The following is a 17,334-nucleotide window of genomic DNA, read 5'->3' as shown; positions in this document are numbered from 1 at the left end:
TGACTGTCTGCATCTTTGTGAGTCTGAGCTGAGGGGTTGGGATAGGGTGAGGAAGCTTTTCTAAAGAAAGAAGTGGATGGATTAACCCCTGCTTCTCTAGTTCCCTGTCATCACCTCTCCTTCAAGATAATAACGTATAAAGCAGGGCTCTTTCGGATGCAGTTCCTTTATTATCAGGAAACAGTATCACTATCAAATTCCTCCCCAGATGCATTTAGACTGTGTACAGCCCCAGCCTGTACCTCCCATCCCTGGGGCATCCCGAGGCTGGGGAGGGGGTGCTATGGCTCTTCCTCCTGACTTCTTTGTGAGGATGGAAACCCCTTAGGAAATGTGTATCTGTGATTCCCGCTCTCTAGGCACTAGAGTTGAGGAATTGTGTCTCTCCAGGCAGGGATCCCAGTAAGACACTCATGTTGCCCACAGCCATGTTGGGGGGCCCAGATGGAGGTGGGGTGTGTTCAGAGCTGTCCCTCTGATCATGGGAAGGGGGAGGACTCAGCCCCTGGGCCTCATCCAGAATAGCCACAAAGTCCAGCTGAGTGTTGTCGAGATCAAGAGTGTCCAGAGGGTTACACACCTGCCCTTCAGGAGGAGGGTACAAGGCAGGGCCCCCTCCCAGCCTGCCCACCTCAGGATGGCCACAGCTGGGGTTGGTGCCTCCGGCCTTGAGGGGCCCATAGCAAGTGGGTAGTGGGGGCAGAAGTCGGGGTGGTGCTGCTGCCCTAATGGAAGCCTTGTTTGCCCCTACTGCAAAATTTTCATGACATGGCGAAGGGGCAGGATAGGAGCCTGATTTGTGAGTGGGCAAGTTAGGTGCAAAGCCAGGTCCATATGTGGCCACTGGGGCCTTGGCAGGGCTCGGGCTTACCTGGGAAGCCCCTAGAAACTTGGGACTCTGGTAGAGAGATTCTTGGACTGGGGGATCTCCCCTGCCCCCACCCTCCCACAGCAGCTCCTGTTGAGACTGAACATAATTACACACAAGCTGAGCCTTGAGCTGTCCTGTAGAATGAGTGGGGGAATCAAAATCCAAGCCAGGCCTGGGTTCTGAAGTCAGATAATCAGGGGGTGGCTGGGTATAGGTGTCTGACTGGGGGTACTGGGGAGGGGGAGGCTGGGGGTAGAACAGAGGCTGTGGGCATGGAGGCCCGTCATTGGGGTGGGCATTGAGGCAGGGTGTCAGTCCTGTGGAGTCAGAACCCACTGGACACCCCTGTTCTGGCTTCACCTGCACCTGTCCATAATGTTCAAGACGAGGACTCTGGCTGTAGGCTCCAGTTGGAGCCTTGGGGCCTGGGTACAGCCCAGAGTGAGAAGGGAACTCACTCCATGTTTCTGGGGTGGGTTCAGGATAGGAGACCTGCTGGGAACAGGGGTTGGGGCCATAGTTGGTGGGTGGACCAGGCCCAAGAGGCAGGGAGCCTGGACCTCTAGCCCCATAAGTCTCAGCTGCCCCCGCCTCACATCCCCCATATCCGAGAATATCAGCAGTTGGGAAGTCTATATAAGGATTCAGACCACTGCCCATCATGGAGGTCCCAACCTCTGGCTCCTCCCGTAGCCCTCTGGTATCCATGGCAACATTTTCAGTGATGCTGGGAGGCTGTGGTGAGTAGACAGATGTTGAGAGTTGGTGATCGAAGTTCCGTCCTCCCCCTGCCACTGTGGGAGGTGTATGGACACAACCCAAGCTCTTGAACCTCTGGACTCTGGCTGGGGCAGGGCGGTCAGCAGCCCGGGCTGGGTCACTGGCTCTCCGGGTGACCCCTACATTGGGGTTGTATCCTGGATACTCGACTCGGCTTCTCCAGGGAGGTGCCGGAAGACCTCCCATCCGATCCAGGCTAGGTACTGCAGTGGGTGGGGTACTACCCGCCCTGGCTGAAGCATATCTTGCCCGGAGCAGGTAGTGTTGGGCAGGCGTGAGGCCAGGTAGAGAGGATGCCCCATTCTCTGGTGGGGAGCCAGGGGGGAAAGGGGAGGCCAGGGAGGAGCGGCGGCTGACAGTATAGGCTGAGCTGACGCTGCTGGAGCTGCTGCTGCGGCGGTCAAGAGAAACTGGGGGGCCCAGACGGCGGGACACAGGGGTGCCTGCAAGTGATAGGCAGAAAAGGCAGGGTCGCCAGGGAGCCCTCTGCATCTCCCCCTGCTTCCCCCATGGGATAGCCTTGCCCTGGAATCCCAGGGAAGATTCCTTAACTATAAGCACTCAGTTCTGTCTCCTGCTCCCATTCCCTTTCTGCTTCTGGGCCATCAGGATTCAGGGCTGCTATGAACAGTCCTACAGGTTGTACACTGCACAATCCTGGAGGACAGCATTCACGTCGTAGACTTTATACATCACAATAATTTTCTGACAGATGGAAGGAAAGTGTCTTGAGGAAAAGGGACCTTTTTCTAATTGTACAAAGGTGCTACATGGCAGCCCTGAAGGGTGAAGTCCTCCTTCTAGCTTCAGGGAGGGTGCAGATTTCAGCCCAGCAACCAACGCCCACACTGAGCTCTCACCAGTGTGGGGCAAGCTGGGCAGTTTGAGGCCCCGGGGCCCTATCGGCCGGAGTTGATGTAGCTGGTCCAGCCTGAGGTTCTCAAGGCGGCGAAGAGTAGACAGACCAGTGCCAGCAATGCAAGGCCCCTCATCCAAGCTGGACAGGTCCTCAGTGCTGCCCCCTGCATTTCCGGTCATTTCCACACCGCTGTCTGTATTAGCTGCGCTGCCTGCTGGGGAGTGGTCACTGCTGCAGGATGACTGGGCCCCAGGGCTCGGCTGTGGCTTCTGTGGGGAAGATGAGGGCTGAGGGTGGCACCCATCCCCCTTCCCCACAGCTCCCTGAACTTGGTAAGTGGCTCAAGCCTGTGACCCAGTGACTGCTTACGGGCGTAGAGAGGGCTGAGCAGGTGAGACAGGCAAACTGGAGGAGAGCTGTTGATGAGAAGAGCCTAGACTACCTGGGATCAAACTTGTGCTCTTCATTCTATGCCTCTGGACAATTTCTTTATGCCTGAGTTTCCTCATTTGAAAATGGGGAGAGTAAGTTCCTGTCTCATGACGTTATTATGAGGAGTATGTGAAATTATACAGGAAACAGCATCACTAACAAATTCCTCCCCAGATATATTTAGACTGTGTACAGCCCCAGGTAAAAGGCTTAGAGTAATATCCTCAGTCCTATATAAGAGTTTGTCGAACCAATTAAGTACTTAATTACACTAAAAGCCCTAGATTTAGGGTAGCCCAAGGAATAACACTCAGATAAGAGACTGGAGGACTGGCCACAGAAGAGAGCCTTACATAGCAGGGATGGATGAGTTGGGAGGGGACTAGAAAGATGTCGGCAGGGCGGGTGGGGGTATGGAGGCAGGGGGTTGCCTCACCATGGCACCCTCTGGCACGGTCAGTCTGCTCTCCTCCCTGATGGGACCTCCATCCCGCTCCCTCTTGGGCTCCACTGTGGAAAGAGCCGGTGCCCGGGGCAGAGGGCCATCCCCTCGGTGCCGCTTGGTCACGTGGGCATCAGGACCATGCACTGTCTTGACATGTTTCCGGAGCGAACTGGGATCTGTGTAGCGTTTGGTGCAGCCAGGGAGCTTACACACATATGGCTTCTGTTGAGTGGAAAGTGAAGACAGCAGGCAAAAGGATCAAAGTGGGAAAATGCAGAAGTGGGGAAAAGGGGTGGCCCCAAGCGAGGACGAGGGGGGCCAGGGAGGAATGCATAGCACCCAAGGAAGGACGTAGAGTAGGGCCCTTGGAGCAAAAGATGAGAGGATCAAGGGGAAGATTAGGAAAACTGACAGCCCAGCTGGGGAAAGCCGAGGGGCTGAACCCAGGTCTGCGAGGCCTCATAAATTCAGGGTTGAAGGGACCAGGGGTCTCCACCAGATAGAGTGAGTCTATTCTAGTTTAGCCCTTTGGCTGGTTAGAGGTAGGGGGAGGGGTGCTAGGTGGACAGTCGCGGTTTCAGAAAGGCCTTCTCCAGGTGAACTATGTGGGTGGGGAGGACTCACCTCTGTGGAGTGGGTGCTGGGCTAAGGGATTTCTTAGGGGGAATCTTCCCAGTGGGTGACTTCTGTAAGTGGGGAAGGTCTCTTGGGTGGGGCATTCACCTCATTGGAATGGGTCCGGTTCTGGTGTTTGGCTCGGTCACTGGCATTGCTGAAGGCTTTACTGCAGCCCTCGTGCTCACACATGTATGGCTTCTCACCCGTGTGTGACCGCAGGTGTGTCTTCAGATTTTCTAGGCGTGAGTATGACTTCCGGCACCCCTCGAACTAGGGGATATGGGGGTCAAAGGATCGCTCTCAGACAGAAGGACGTGGAGATTAGAGGACCCCTGAATCTCAAAAGGGACATGTATCAGAGAATATAACTCAAGATGGAAGAGCTTTGGAGCTTTGAAATTCCCAAAATTCAGGGACAAGGGCAGGCAAGAGCTGGGGGAACAGAAGTAGCTGGAGGTCCTCTGCCTGCTGGGATGTGGAGATGATGCAGTGAGCATTGCCTGCTCAAGCCAGAGCACATCTCCCTGGACAGGCAGCCCAGACTGTCTTAGGATGGGGTCATCCTGGGAGGCTCTGTGTCCTCAGTCCAGGGTTTCTCCAGGGTTTCAGGCACAGTGCCTGCAAGTCAGATGTCCACAAAAATGTTTTAATTTCTTTTAAAAGCAAGGGAAAAAAATTAGCTTTTAGGTCCAAGGAAGTGTTCTAATATATAACATTAATGTTTATCTTTATACCAACAGATTCATAAAATACAATTCTTAAATATGTTTATGGAGAAAGCGGCATATAAAGGCAAAAGTCATATTGGGCCCTGCCTTGGTGGGGAGCCCCAATTTAGGGAGGGACCCTGAACTTGAGGAGGGGGTGCCTCACCGTGCACTTGTGTGGCTTCTCCCCTGTGTGTCTGCGCATGTGCACCACCAACATGTACTGGGCTTTGAAGGGCCTCAGCTCCCTGGAGCAGCCCCCCCAATGGCACACGAACTCCTTCCGCTCTCCGTGGATGTGCTCGCTGTTGATGTGCTGAAGGAGAAGATGCAGAGGCTCTCCAAGGTTCCTTATGCCCCTGAGATCCAGAACAGGCCTTCTCTTGACCTCCCACCTCACATCTTTCCATGGCTCCCCTTCATGGGGGGAGAAGGGGCAGGAAGAACCTCAGAGCCCACATCTCTGTTCTTCCAAGTTCCTAAAACAAAGCTACAGCTCCTGAGTTTCTGCCTACACAGGTAAGCACTCAACCTGTGACCTCAGTATCCTCTGACCTGCTTTTACCCTGATTCCCCCATGTCCCACCCAGAGTGTCCTACAGGCTCTGGCCAGCATTCCTGTTACCCCCTGGGGCTCACGTGCACCAGTTGCTCCTGGGAATCGAATTCCTGACTGCAGCCATCCCACCGGCAGTCAGTCTCATACACAGAATCAGGCTCAGGCTTCTCATCTCTCTCCAGGTCCTCCCGCCCATCCAGCATCCCCAGCAGGGGATCCTAGGGCAGGAGAGAAAATCCTAAGGTCACCTGAGTGACAGCTTTTGTTTCATTCAGTTTCCAGAGGTAAAGTTCCCCGCCCCCTCTTACCTGTGTGCCTGTGGAGTTGGGGCTGGACATATCACCTTCCAAGGGTTCCTCTGGGCACTTGCTAACCAGCACATCCAGCTCAGACTTCAGCTACCCAAGGGAAGAGATGAGGATGATGAAGGGAGAAGTGGGCAGAAGGAAGAGGGAGCCCAGCCAGGTCTTCCTGCCCTGAGTGCCCCCACCCAAGCAGCTGGAACCTCTGGGTTTGGAAGCAACTTCCTCCTTAGACTGCACTGGTGAATGGGATGGGCAAGGGGTGGGATCTCACTTGGAAGCCTGATTCAACCCTAAGGAGTGAACCCTGGCACCCAAACCCCTTTATTTTTCTGGCACTGAAAACTTTTATACCCCTTGTTCTTCCATCACCTTTCCCCTAAAAAGTCCACCACACACCCACCCTGAGCTGAGGGAAATCAAGTGGCAATATGAGGACTCTCACCTGGCAAGTTGGGAGGGGTCCCCGGGACTGAGGATGCGGCATCATCCCACCCTGGGTGGGGTCATGGGGACCACAAGGTTGGACCCCGAAGGAAGGCGAATTCCCTTTTTGGTGATTCATCTGGGGTGGGAATCCCAGAGATGGGCTGAGGAGGAGGAGAAGGGGAGGAAGTTACTTAGGACTGTCATCTCACAAAGTCTCTGGAGTTCTTGAGCTATTGGAGGGTTTCTGGAAGATGGTATGGGAGGTGGTTGAGGCAGTCCGATGGAAGTACTGAGGATTTCTATGCCTTTAAAATGATAAGGATTCAAATAGGGTCAGGTGGTTTGGAGGGCTTGAGGCTTTTAATGGGGTTCGGTGGGTCTTTAGGAGTCTCTTAGCTCAAGGCTGTCTGCACCTCATGGTGCCGATGGAGAGGTGACCATAGGAGCCCCCCGGAGATGCACAGCGTGAATTGATGAAGGCCACGAGGGAGCTGGGCGAGGTGCGAATAACTGTCTGCAGGTCCAGGCTGGCATCCGATAGAGGTGAGATGGAGAGTGCCCGCTTCTTGGTCAATTTGACTGCACTCCGGGGAGGAGGAAACAATGGGGCTGGGGCAGGAAACAGGGGAGACAGATATGATGAAGGGGCACATCTCCCCACACATCTAGCCAATGAGTCCTGACTCTCAGCAAAAAAAAAAAAAAAGACACTAGACTCTGCCCAGTTGACCCCCTCTGTGACCTCCTGATTATGCTCTGACTCGTTGATCCTATCTCGAGGCATTTCCTCTTCCAAGGCAGATCCCCTGCCCCCAACTTTCTCCCTCAGGACAAGTCCCAAAGGGGCAGAAAGGAAAGAGATGTTGCCTGAGGCCTCACCCTCGGTGCAGCTGTTGGTCTCTCTGGCTGGCCCATAACTGTGGGGGCTGGACATGAGGTTGGCCTGGTGGCAGAAAGGCAGACCGGGCAGTCCTAGAAAAGAGAGACAGCTGGAATGGGAGATTGAAATGGAAGATACACAAGGCCCCACCTTGAAACCCCAGGTAAGGCCTGATCCCATATTCCAAGCCCATATGACATGGGGCCTCAACTCTTTTTGTATATGGGAAACTGACATGGGGTAGGAGATGGCAGAGGGATCCCTGGGGCTGGGTGAGAGATCTGCCAGTTGTCAAGGTCGGGGGATTGATAATAAGCACTGACCTTCCGTCCCCATGCTGGGGCCTCCCTGAGTGGGGAGGGGCCGGAGACAGCAGGGCTCCCCGTAGCTACTGACTGGCGGTGGGGTCATCGAGTTGAACATGGTGTCTCAGAGGAGAGTGTGGGGATACTGTAGGAGGGGTAGGGAGATCTGCAAGTTATAAAGGCAGGAGGGAAATACGGAAGGTCAGATAACTAAGTCAGGCACAGAACCCTGGGCAAAGCACCTCCAAGACATCTGCCATGGGAAATGAACTTGAAATGAGCGTCACTCAGCCAGGGAGAGAGAGAGTAAGAAGAGAAGTCCCATAGAGGCAGTCTTAGGGATCTTTGTGGGAACTGGGTAGAAGCTTTGCCTGGATGGTCTGTGTGTTTGTGTGTGTGTGGAGTGTTCTGGACTTAACTGTGGCTATGTGGGTTCCAAGGGATTTTATACCTGGACCCTCTATTTCTTCTTCCTCTGACCATGGATGGGCCAGCTATGAGGGGTGGGATGGGGAAATTCATGCAGAGGAGTGTCTGACTTTAAGCACTGGACTGGCTTGCTCTGCCTGAGCCCCTTTCCCTTTCCTTCATTTGTTGCTTGCCGCCCAGGTTCCAGCAGAGGGAGCCCTCGCCACGGCCCAGACAGAGAGGCTGGTAGGGCCAGGAGGGAACACGGATGATCTGCCGTTTTCTCTCTAACGCAGAAGACTGTATGTTGAAGGGGATAGGGTTTCTGAGAGAAGCCTCCCGGGTCTGTTGGGTACAAAGGATGGAAGCTGGGGTTATTCAGGGGTGGTCTGGATCTGGGCGCCTGCTTAACTCTTTTGGTCGTTTTGAGGAACAGAAAAGGGATTGTGAGGGAAAACTTTGGGAGAATTAAAAAACAAAAACAAAAAACAAACCAAAGTCATCATCCATTAGAGAGGAGTAATGAGGAAGAATAGAGTATCTGTCCGCTTTTCTCCTCAAACTCCAGTTTTTTGCTCCGCCCCGGGTTTTCCGCTTTCCCGGGACTGAGGGTGGGGTGGGGCGGGGTAGGGTGGAGAACGACCGGGAGCGGGCCGGCCGGCGCGGTGGGTGATCCCGGGATGCTGGGATTTAGGGTGAGGGCGGGGTAAGATGGGGAGCGGAACCCGGACCCCATGACACAGCCTGAGCCCCGCAGCCTGGGCTGTACCCTTCCTAACTCCTCCTTTCCCAGCGGAGATCCGGATCCCGCAACCAAGACCACTCAGCTCGACCTTGGCACTATGTTGGGGGGCACAGCTGGCTGGCAGCTGGAATGGGGGACACTTCTCCCGCCTCCTTCCTCTATGACTCACCCAGAGTAAGGAGGCGGGGGCTTGTAAACGACCCCCCAAAACTAGAGACTCCCCCAAACATGCCTGCTCAGTCATCTTCCTGCCCCACTGCCCAGCCACAGGGGAGCCCGAGATGGAAATGGGGCGATGTCCCTCCTCGCCCACGCGTGCCAAAGCCCACCTACGTCTCCCCTTCACACTGGTGAAAGGAAAATTTCGCCAACTTTTCCAGCTTCAATTAAGTTTTTCTGGGGTGTGGATGAGAGCGCAGGTTGGGACAGGGAGTTCTAGGGTTCCCTTGCTGGAGCCCTGAATCATCTTCTGTGTCTCCCAATTTTCCAGAGTGCCCCCCCTCGCACCCCCGCTCCCCAACTCCCAGGAGTCGGCCCCGCCCCCTTCTCCCGGTCCCGCCTTCCCCGCCCCCGTGCCTCCTCGGCCCACCCAAGTCGCCGCCGCAGGCTCTGGCTGCAGACTGCTCCGCTTCCCCCGCCCGCTCCGGGAGCCCAGTCGAGCGAGCCACGGGGGGGGGGGGGGGAGCGATGCGGATTGAGAGGCGGGACACATTCTTGCCTCCTCCCCTCGGAGCATCCAGAGCTGGCAGTGGCGCGGGGGGACGGGGTGGGGGCTCTGTTGGACAAGTGGGAGTCCCTCGGTGAGGTGGAAAAGAAAGAATCCAGAAACTATAAGGGGAGAAAGTGATTAGGGAAAATAAGGTGTGTCTGGGGAGGGGGCGGTTCCTGGGTATCCCAGCTGGCTTCCCAAGGGTTAACCACTCCAGACCCCCGGGAACCCCCTAGTGACGTCAAGGGCGGGGTCTGTACTGTCTGGCAGGGGATGCCTTGCCTAGGAGATAATGTGGGGGGGGGGGCTCTGGACCCCGACCCCCAAGGAAAAATCCTTATTCAGACCTTTACAACGCCCCCGGAGAAATCGCCCTGCCTTCTCCCTCTAATGGACCGTAAAGACCTATTCTATGACGACCCCAGTTCTCCAGCCCCCTAAAACCCCAGTGCCTGTGGGATCCCCTTTGCCTAATCCTATCCCCAAAGCCCGCTGCCCAGGGCGGATTGTTTCGGGGTCACGGGGCCTGAAAGAGACTTCGGAGCGGGGAGCAAGGGCAGGCAGGGTGGTCTGAGCCAGAGGAGGGGCCTCGGTCCCCAGCTCCCGTTTGGGAGGGGGGCCAACCGAGATGCACAGGCAGGCAGTGGCCAGTGGTCCCGCCCCATCCCAGTAGGGGTCTCCCTGCGGCTGGCCCCGGCTGCCCCGGTGGTCCTGAGGTCAGAAGGTCAAGACAAGGTCTCCTCAGCTCCTCCTTAGCACCCTGCCCACAGCCCTTAGGACCCAGGAGTCCAAATTCCTTGGGGAGTCTTTCTAGGGCCTAAACCAGAGAGTCGCTTCTCCAGCCCCCAGCTAGTCCAGAAAACAATTCCTTCCCCTCAAAACACACGCACCAACAAGCACATCTGTCACAAGACAGGTCAGGGGCTCAAGCCCAGCCGCCCCCCAGTGGCTTTGTCGCCTCACACACACCCACTCCCACCCCATCTAGGGCTCTCTTCTTAGCTGTTCCCTCCTTTCAGAAACACTGACGTCTTCCTGCCCCGCGCTCAGAGTCACACCTGGAGTTCCCTCTCTATCACGCAGACCTCCAGCTAGCCGTCCCTCCAGCCTCTTCATCCCAACCTCATGAATGTGAGATATTTCTAATATATGGGAGAGGCGGAGACAAAGACATCCACGGTTGCCTGAGACAGAGACACAGACTGTAAGAAGAAAAAAGATACAGAGAAAGGGAGCTACATTTGAAAAAGTTCTCGAAACTTTCTACTATCTTACCCCGGGCTCTCCCACCCCTACTTTGCCTCTGTGCCCTAGGTCTCCCTCTTGGCTGGGCAGAGTCCCTCGCAAGCAGAGCATCCCCTCAGGCCCCCTCCCCCACCCCTCCCAGGTGGTCCCCCGCCTGCCCCCCTTCTCACCTCCGTCTGGGCGCAGGGCTCGGGATGCGCGGTCCAGGGCAGGAGTCTGGGCTGGGGGGTGTGTGGTGGGGAGGGGGGGCGGACAGGGCTATGGCAGCGCAGCCTCAGTGCCACCCCCAACCCCCCCAACCTGGCCCCCAGCCCACCCGCCGGCCCAGCCCGCCGGGCCGCGAGCCGGGACCACCCGCGAGAAGCGCAAACTTTTTTTTCCCTTTTGCAAAAACTTTCTCGTTGAAGCCGCTGGCACGCCGCCGCTCTTCCCGCTCGCCCCTCACCTCCCTCCTATTTCCCTCCCTCTTGCTGTTCTGGAGGATGAGGCGGGGTAGCTGGAAGCGAGAGAGGGGGTGCCGGGCTTATTGCACCCCCAGGACCCCCAGGATCCTCCCCCTCCCTTGAGGGACCCTATACTGCCTAACACCACCCCCCCCCCGGGGGGGCTGAACACGCTGCTGGTGGTGGGCAGTAAATCCCGGCCTGGATCCCTGGATCGGCTACCCAAAAAGAGGCCCTGACCAGAGCCAGGAAAAAAAAAAATTGAGAATTATATTGAGGGGCGAGGAGTGGGTGACGAAAAAATTCATTCGAGAAAGATAATACTGAAAGTAGGGTCGTCGTGCTAATTGAGCATTCCTCCATCTTGTAGTTTATTCGCTGGCCTCACCCTTTGGATGGAACATGAAGGGATTGAGACAGATTTGGGGTTTGGTGGAAACAGGATTGGGACAGAGTTGGGCTGGGGGCCCTGGGCGGAAGATGTGGGGTCTATGAAGCATAAAAGGGAGGAGCAGCGGGTGAAGCTCTGGGTGCAGAGCATGTGTTCACAAGGTTACTAAGGAACCCTGGGACTGAAGCACTGTTCCCTGAGAACCCCGGCTCTCCCTCATCTCGAAATTCTGGAGACTGAGGCCACCTCTGCACCTCTGCGCTGCCCACCCTCTGCTCTTCAAGGCTGTTTGCTCCCTCTGCTGGCCTTTCTGGCACATGACACCCTCTCGGAGTCTGGAAACGGGAGACTCGGGGAGCTGAAGGAGTAGGAGGCTTAACAGGTCCCCCCACCAAAGCCCAGTTGGGAGCCTATGGAGGGGTTGTATGAACCCAAAGAAACCGAGGAGCCCACTGGCAGAGGCTGCCACTGTAGAGCGGTAGTGTCTGATAGGGGAGTGCCCTGTCTCTTTGGATTTGGGTTGCCATGGTGACCAGATGCAGGGGAAGGGGCAGCTATTTCAGTCTTTCTGGCCTTTCTTTATGAGAAAGGGGAGAAGGCATGATAGAGGGAAAGGAATCCCTTCCTTTTCTGTCACCCCTCAGATAGACCTCCCACTTCCTATCTCTACATCCAAACACCACCTCCTTGGGTCTGGAAAGTCAGTGGGTTAACTGTTCAGTCTGAGGGTCAAGGGGAAAGGTGAAACGAGAAAGAGGTCTGAGGCCTGACAAATATGTGTAGTAACTGTGGGAGGAAAGATAAGGAGCCCTATTTGAGCCTCCCTCCCCCACATGACTTTGACCCAGACACCACTTATACCCAGAGGGTCAGGCAAGACCAGCGATGACTGGAAAAGGGACCCTACACATGCTCCTTCCAGAGGAGCTCTTTCGGAGCACACCGCGTTCTCCTCCCCACCCTGGACTCTGGGCCTCTAGATCAGCGATTCTCAAACAATTTGGTTTCAACACTCCTTGACTCTCTTTAAAAAATTACTCAGCTTTTGTTTATGTGATTTATATTAATTTACCACATTAGAAATTAAAACTGAAAAAAATTTTGTAACACAAGAATACATAAGCACACATCCCATTAACAAAGATGTCAGAAAGATGATGTAATCACATGTCCTACAGCCTCTGGAAAACACTGTAGGCTTTTGAGATGTGGAAAATTAAAAAGGCAAATAACATCTTAGTATTATTAGGAAAATAGTTTGGACCATGTGAAAAGGTCTCAGGAACCTCCCCAGGGGTTCCCAGGCCACACTCTGACAACCGCTCCTCTGGACCATCAGCCCAGCCCTTCTATATGACTCACACTTTTTGATTTTTTTCTTCATTTTTATTAGGAAAGTAAAAACATTTGCTCCCCCACCCCACGCCGAGAAAAACCAGAGAGCTTCTCAAGCTCAGCACCGCTCTCAGGACTCCCTGCTCTGGGGCTCTCCTAAACTCCTCCCGTCAGCCCTTGCCCAGCTCCCTCTGGAGCCTCCCTTGAACAGTCTCTACATTTGGCCCATCGGTTTTCCCATCCCAAGCCCTCGGAGCCCTCATCGGCTTCTTCCTTCCCTCACTTGAGGGCTTTCTCTTCTTGGGAGAGACTCAGTGATTTTTCACTGCCTTCTCCTTCCCACCCTCCCTCCCTCACCTCTGCCATCTTCTCAGCTGGCTTAGGGTAGGAAATCATGCTTTCTGGGTAGACTCCTTTAGAGGACACACTTCCCCCATCTCCCTCTACATCAGCCAGCCTGGAATAGGCCAGAGTCTGGACAAGAAAGTGCCCATTTGGGTCCCAGAGGGGCTAACCCAGTCATACTGCCAAGCGGCCCATGGGTGGAGGTATGGATCAGGGATCCGATGCTGCAGCCACAGATGCCCTTTGCCTGGGAGCCCTTAGCCTGATCTCTTCACTCCAAATGCCCAGGTCTTCTTGCTAGCTGCAGCCACAGGCCTCTACCACCATATCTGGCACATCTGTCTTGACCACATTGCCATCACGGTCGAGGTAGAGGAGAGAGAGAGGCCTTCGGGCAGTGGGGACACAGCAGGAAGTACCCAAGGGCCAAGGGTTATTGGCCTTGAGGAGGCTGAAGACAGCAGAATGGAAGGAGGCAGCGATGCCTGGGCTGCCAGCCAGGTGGGGGGGGCACTGCCCACTGCAGAAATTCAGCTGGTACCCCTCGGGTTGCAGGATCCAGTCCCGCCATCCCAGGTCCTGGAAGTCTACATAATGGTCTCGCCTGCAACATAAGGGGGTCTCAGGCTCACAGGTGGGGGTCCTCCTCCTGGCCCGGCCTGTTCCAGGCTCATTGGGCCGGGTCTTAAGCTCCAGGAAGGGCCGCTGCTCTCCCGTTGTGTCCAGGAGCCGCCGAGGTTGTCGGGCAGCTGTGCTGTTGCCTTCTAGGGGCCTGCAGTCCAGCCGGAGTTTCAGGACACCAGGCTCCTCAGCCCTCAAGCCACTAGAGGGCAGAGTCAGGGCGTGCCAGCCTGGGGTTGTCATTTGGTGCTCAGCCAGGAGGACGCGAGATCCTCGGCGTCTCCTTCCAGGGCCCCATCGGAAAATCCTCAAGGAAAGAGTGCCAGGAAGGGTGGGGAGCGCGTGCAGCCAGAGGCGAGCGTGGTACAGGTGGTGGGACCGAGGAGTGGGCAGGTGGAAGGTGAGCACGGAGCTGCAGGCGGAGGTGGAGGAGTCTGCCAGACAGATGGACAAGGGCCTGAGGACGGTGAGCGGAGATGACGCTGTCCTCTGAGACGCCCAGAAGCCCTGCCCGCTGCTCTGCCTAGCACCCACCTTTAGAAGAAACAGGGACTCTGCAACTGGTTCCTGCCCCAATTCCTCTTCCTCTCACACCCGACTCCCTCTGCTTCTGCTGTCATTCTGCCCTTCTGCCTCCCTTTCCCTGCCTGCTCTCTGTCTCTCCCTCACCCACCTGTGATGGTAGCAAAGCTGATGACCTCCTCCCCATTCTCTGGAGCCACGCTTCCTTGCCGCAGTCTCCGGAGGGCTCTGGTCAGTGCTGCCTGGGGTGGAGGATGAGTTATTCTGGGACGACTGGTCAGGTGCAGCCCCTCGAGGATTTGCTGCTTGGCTAGCTCGAGGACCAGAGCTCGTTCTGCTTGGGGCTCCAGTGTGGGACTCCCACAGGAGGGACACACAGACTCTGCCCCCTGTGCCCACACCAGTGCCCACAGCAGCACCAGCCAGAGCTGGATATCAGGGAGCCCCATGCTCCTGGTGAATGGCCCTGGATCAGGCCGAGAGCGTCAGGTGGCAGTTGCTTCTTCTGCTGAGTCTGACTGCGTGGACGCCAACGTGGGCACGGCAGCAGCGGACACCAATGCCACACCTACCCTTGGCCAAGGGTACAGTCACCTGTCTTCTGTAGTCTGGGACTCAGGAAGGCAGAGAGCAGATGGTCCGATGGGTGACTGTGTTTAGTGCCGTCTGCCAGCTTGCCCCTCACAGCTCATGTCTGGTTACTGACTGGGGACTCTCTAGAGCCAGCAGCCTAAGGTTCCCTCACCTAGTGGTCAGCAGCCCGACCTACCCTCTGAGCCCCAGGATTGGCCAGCGGTGCTGCCCATCAGGTCCCTGCAGGGGGTGGAGGTTCCCCCCTGGAGCTCAGGTTTCACCATCTGGCCCTGGTCACGGAGCTTGAGGTAGGGGTAGGGGGTGGGGGGGCTATGTGGACATGCATGATGCAAGAAGGAGGATGATTTCACATGCTCCGTCCCCAAGGTCTGGGGCTCGGGGGAGGGAACTTCACATGAGCAAGGTGGGAAGGGCAGCTTCCCCCCATACCTCCAGTCTGTCTAGCTTGCCCAGCCACCACTGCTGTAGCAGTTTCCATGAGGCAGCTGGGAGTTCCAGTGGTTACTTCTCTGGGCGGGAAGGAGAACTCTGGTCTTTCTATTTCTAGCAATGGGGCTGGAATAGAGGTGAGAGGCTGGTAGGGGGAGGTGGGGAGTGGGAGGAACGGAGTCCTCCTGCCCAGGCCAAGGTGGCAGTGCCACGAGGCATAGAAGTCACCCCTTGACCTTGCCTGTGCTGACCGCCCAGAGTCCAGTTGGACTGGAGCACAACGTGGACGAGGGCTGGAGCATGTGTGGGGGGGTGGCATGTCACTGTGATGTCTGGGGAAACCCAGAGAGGTGGGGGTGACAGTGATGCAATCTTACAGCAGGGCAGAGTCCATCAAGGATGGCAGAAGGGCCTGTACCCAGCTGCTGGTTCTCTCTCAGGGGACTCTAAGAGTTGCCTAGATTTGGGGTACCCTACAAGTGGCACCAGCCTCTGCTAATGGCGGTGGGAAATGGAAGGTTTAAGGACTTTTAGGAACAAAGCATGGTGAGTACTGCAACCTTAGTCCCAGTCCCAGCCCTCCTCACCACACTCCTCACTGACTTTAAATGAAAGGGCCAGAGGGCCCTCCACGTTGAACTCAATGAGAGTAGGCTTCATGCCACCCTTCCTCCTAATCCCTAGTTCCTTCAAGAAGCTGGGAGGAGGTGAGTGTGATTTGGAAATGTGCCTCTCCTCCAATTTATTAATCTCCCCACTATTTAGCCAGTGGGGCTGTCAAATCTGGCACAGGGGAAGAGAGATGGCGCTTTGGGGGCTGGGCCTCAGTACCGCCAGTGTCCACCATGTGGCAGTGCTGTGCCACTGGACTGCGGTGGGCTTAGCGCTGACCAGCTTCCCAGGAAAGGGGCTGCTCTGGGGAGTGGAGAGATTTGGAGCACTTTCCGACCTCTCGCTCTGGGGACCCTGCCTCTACAAGGGAAGACAGATAAGCTGGTCCCTCAGCTCTCTCCCCTCGCCACTGCCTGAGAGCAGAGGCTGTCGCCAGGGCCCACATCGCTGCAACCTTCGGTTTTGGTTTTGGACCTCATCATTTACACGTGGCAACGGAGCATGGTGATGGGTGCCAGGCTCTTCCTAGAAACTCAGGCATCTGTGGTGGGGAGGGGGACGGTGAGACTTTTAGAACTTCCTCTCCACCCTGCCTGAGTCATGTTCCAGCCCCTCTGCCCCGTGCCTCCCCAGCTCCCTCTCTGTTGGTCAAGCAGGTGTGTGACAGCCCTCTTCCCCACTAGGGTCTGGACTGTAGGACTGCAAAGCAGAGGTCTCTGCCCACGGTGGTTATCTCAGAGGGCTTACCTGTTGGTGAGCCTGAGTCAAGGGAAGCAGCAAGAAGAGGCTGCAGGAGTCACTGACCTCACCTCTCCCCCCCCTTCTCTGTCAGGTGGCCCCACTTCCCAGCTCTTCCTACCCTCTTGCTGCTGTGTCTGGCCTGCCCCTACCTTCCCACTGACACTTGCGTCAGAACCCAGCTATAAATATGCTTTTAGCATCTTAGTCACTTTCCCCAAGAAGTGCTCCGGGTTATAAATACCCCAGCCATCTGCCTCACAGGCCCGCCCTACCACCAACCTGGTTGGGGGCTGGGGGTAGCAATCAGCTTGGGGGTGGTTAAGGAAGCAGAAGAAGCCTAAGTGATTATCTTGCCCAAAAGAGAAAAGCCTGACTGAGTTTAGAATTAGGGGCCAGGGGACTCTGGAAGATAAGGTTTAGGAGACAGTCCCACTCTTTCCCATTTTTATCAAAGGCAGAGCCAAGACACAAAAGAAGAAAAGGAATAATACTGATTCCTTTTCAATTTAATTTATTTTAAAATTTGCTACTTTGTTCATCGTGGATTTTTTTGCATTAATTTTGATTTAAAAAAAATACTGTATTAAGATATTTAGCTTGACTGATGAATTTTTTGGCATCCCCTTAAAATTTTGCCCCCAAAGCAAGTGCTTCACTTCACCTCACCTTAGTCTTGGCCCTGGGGACTGAAGCTGGGAGGGAGGTTAGATGTGGGAGAGGGGTGGAGTAGGGGGAAGGAGAACCACCAGAAGACTTCCTTAGATGAAGATTTCCTCACGTCAAAGGCGGGATAACTTCCATGAGTTTGCTCAGGAAGCCCCACAGCTCAGATCTGCAGTCCCCTGGGTAGGTCCCTTTCAGACTTTCTCCTCTAGGGTTCCTATTCCAGGGACCTCAGACCCAGATAGGAGGGGGTTATATGCTGAGCAAACACAGACATCACGTTTCCCAAAGGACACATGGGTTTTGCGCAAACTCGGCCTTGGGCTGCAGACATTATCGACCGC

General features: G+C 55.7%; 2 protein-coding genes across 7 annotated transcripts; both read right to left on the bottom strand.

The window, feature by feature from the left end:
• Positions 1-148: 148 nt before the first annotated feature.
• On the bottom strand, positions 149-10,867 carry GLI1 (GLI family zinc finger 1). Of its 5 annotated transcripts, none has more exons than XM_074374585.1 (13): positions 10,465-10,867; positions 10,108-10,251; positions 7,206-7,353; positions 6,882-6,974; positions 6,416-6,611; positions 6,019-6,163; positions 5,580-5,669; positions 5,352-5,489; positions 4,879-5,028; positions 4,111-4,275; positions 3,379-3,609; positions 2,512-2,779; positions 149-2,094 (listed from the first exon to the last, which is right to left on the bottom strand). In XM_074374585.1, exons 3-13 carry the CDS (start codon positions 7,303-7,305, stop codon positions 356-358), a joined length of 3,315 nt encoding a protein of 1,104 aa, XP_074230686.1. In that variant the 5' UTR covers positions 7,306-7,353; positions 10,108-10,251; positions 10,465-10,867; the 3' UTR covers positions 149-355. The 5 variants fall into 5 exon arrangements, with proteins under 5 accessions (XP_074230686.1, XP_074230687.1, XP_074230684.1 ...); XM_074374586.1 differs by having other exon boundaries at positions 7,206-7,332; XM_074374583.1 differs by lacking the exon at positions 10,108-10,251.
• A 1,349-nt stretch (positions 10,868-12,216) lies between these two features.
• On the bottom strand, positions 12,217-16,504 carry INHBE (inhibin subunit beta E). Of its 2 annotated transcripts, none has more exons than XM_074374593.1 (2): positions 14,103-14,221; positions 12,217-13,963 (listed from the first exon to the last, which is right to left on the bottom strand). In XM_074374593.1, exons 1-2 carry the CDS (start codon positions 14,136-14,138, stop codon positions 13,106-13,108), a joined length of 894 nt encoding a protein of 297 aa, XP_074230694.1. In that variant the 5' UTR covers positions 14,139-14,221; the 3' UTR covers positions 12,217-13,105. The 2 variants fall into 2 exon arrangements, with proteins under 2 accessions (XP_074230694.1, XP_010944598.2); XM_010946296.3 differs by having other exon boundaries at positions 12,241-13,863; positions 14,103-16,504.
• Positions 16,505-17,334: the final 830 nt, after the last annotated feature.

Source organism: Camelus bactrianus, chromosome 12, assembly GCF_048773025.1.
Source record: "Camelus bactrianus isolate YW-2024 breed Bactrian camel chromosome 12, ASM4877302v1, whole genome shotgun sequence".
Lineage (NCBI taxonomy): Eukaryota > Metazoa > Chordata > Mammalia > Artiodactyla > Camelidae > Camelus > Camelus bactrianus.
Note: the sequence above shows the minus strand (reverse complement) of the source record. Positions and strands in the feature narration are given on the sequence as shown.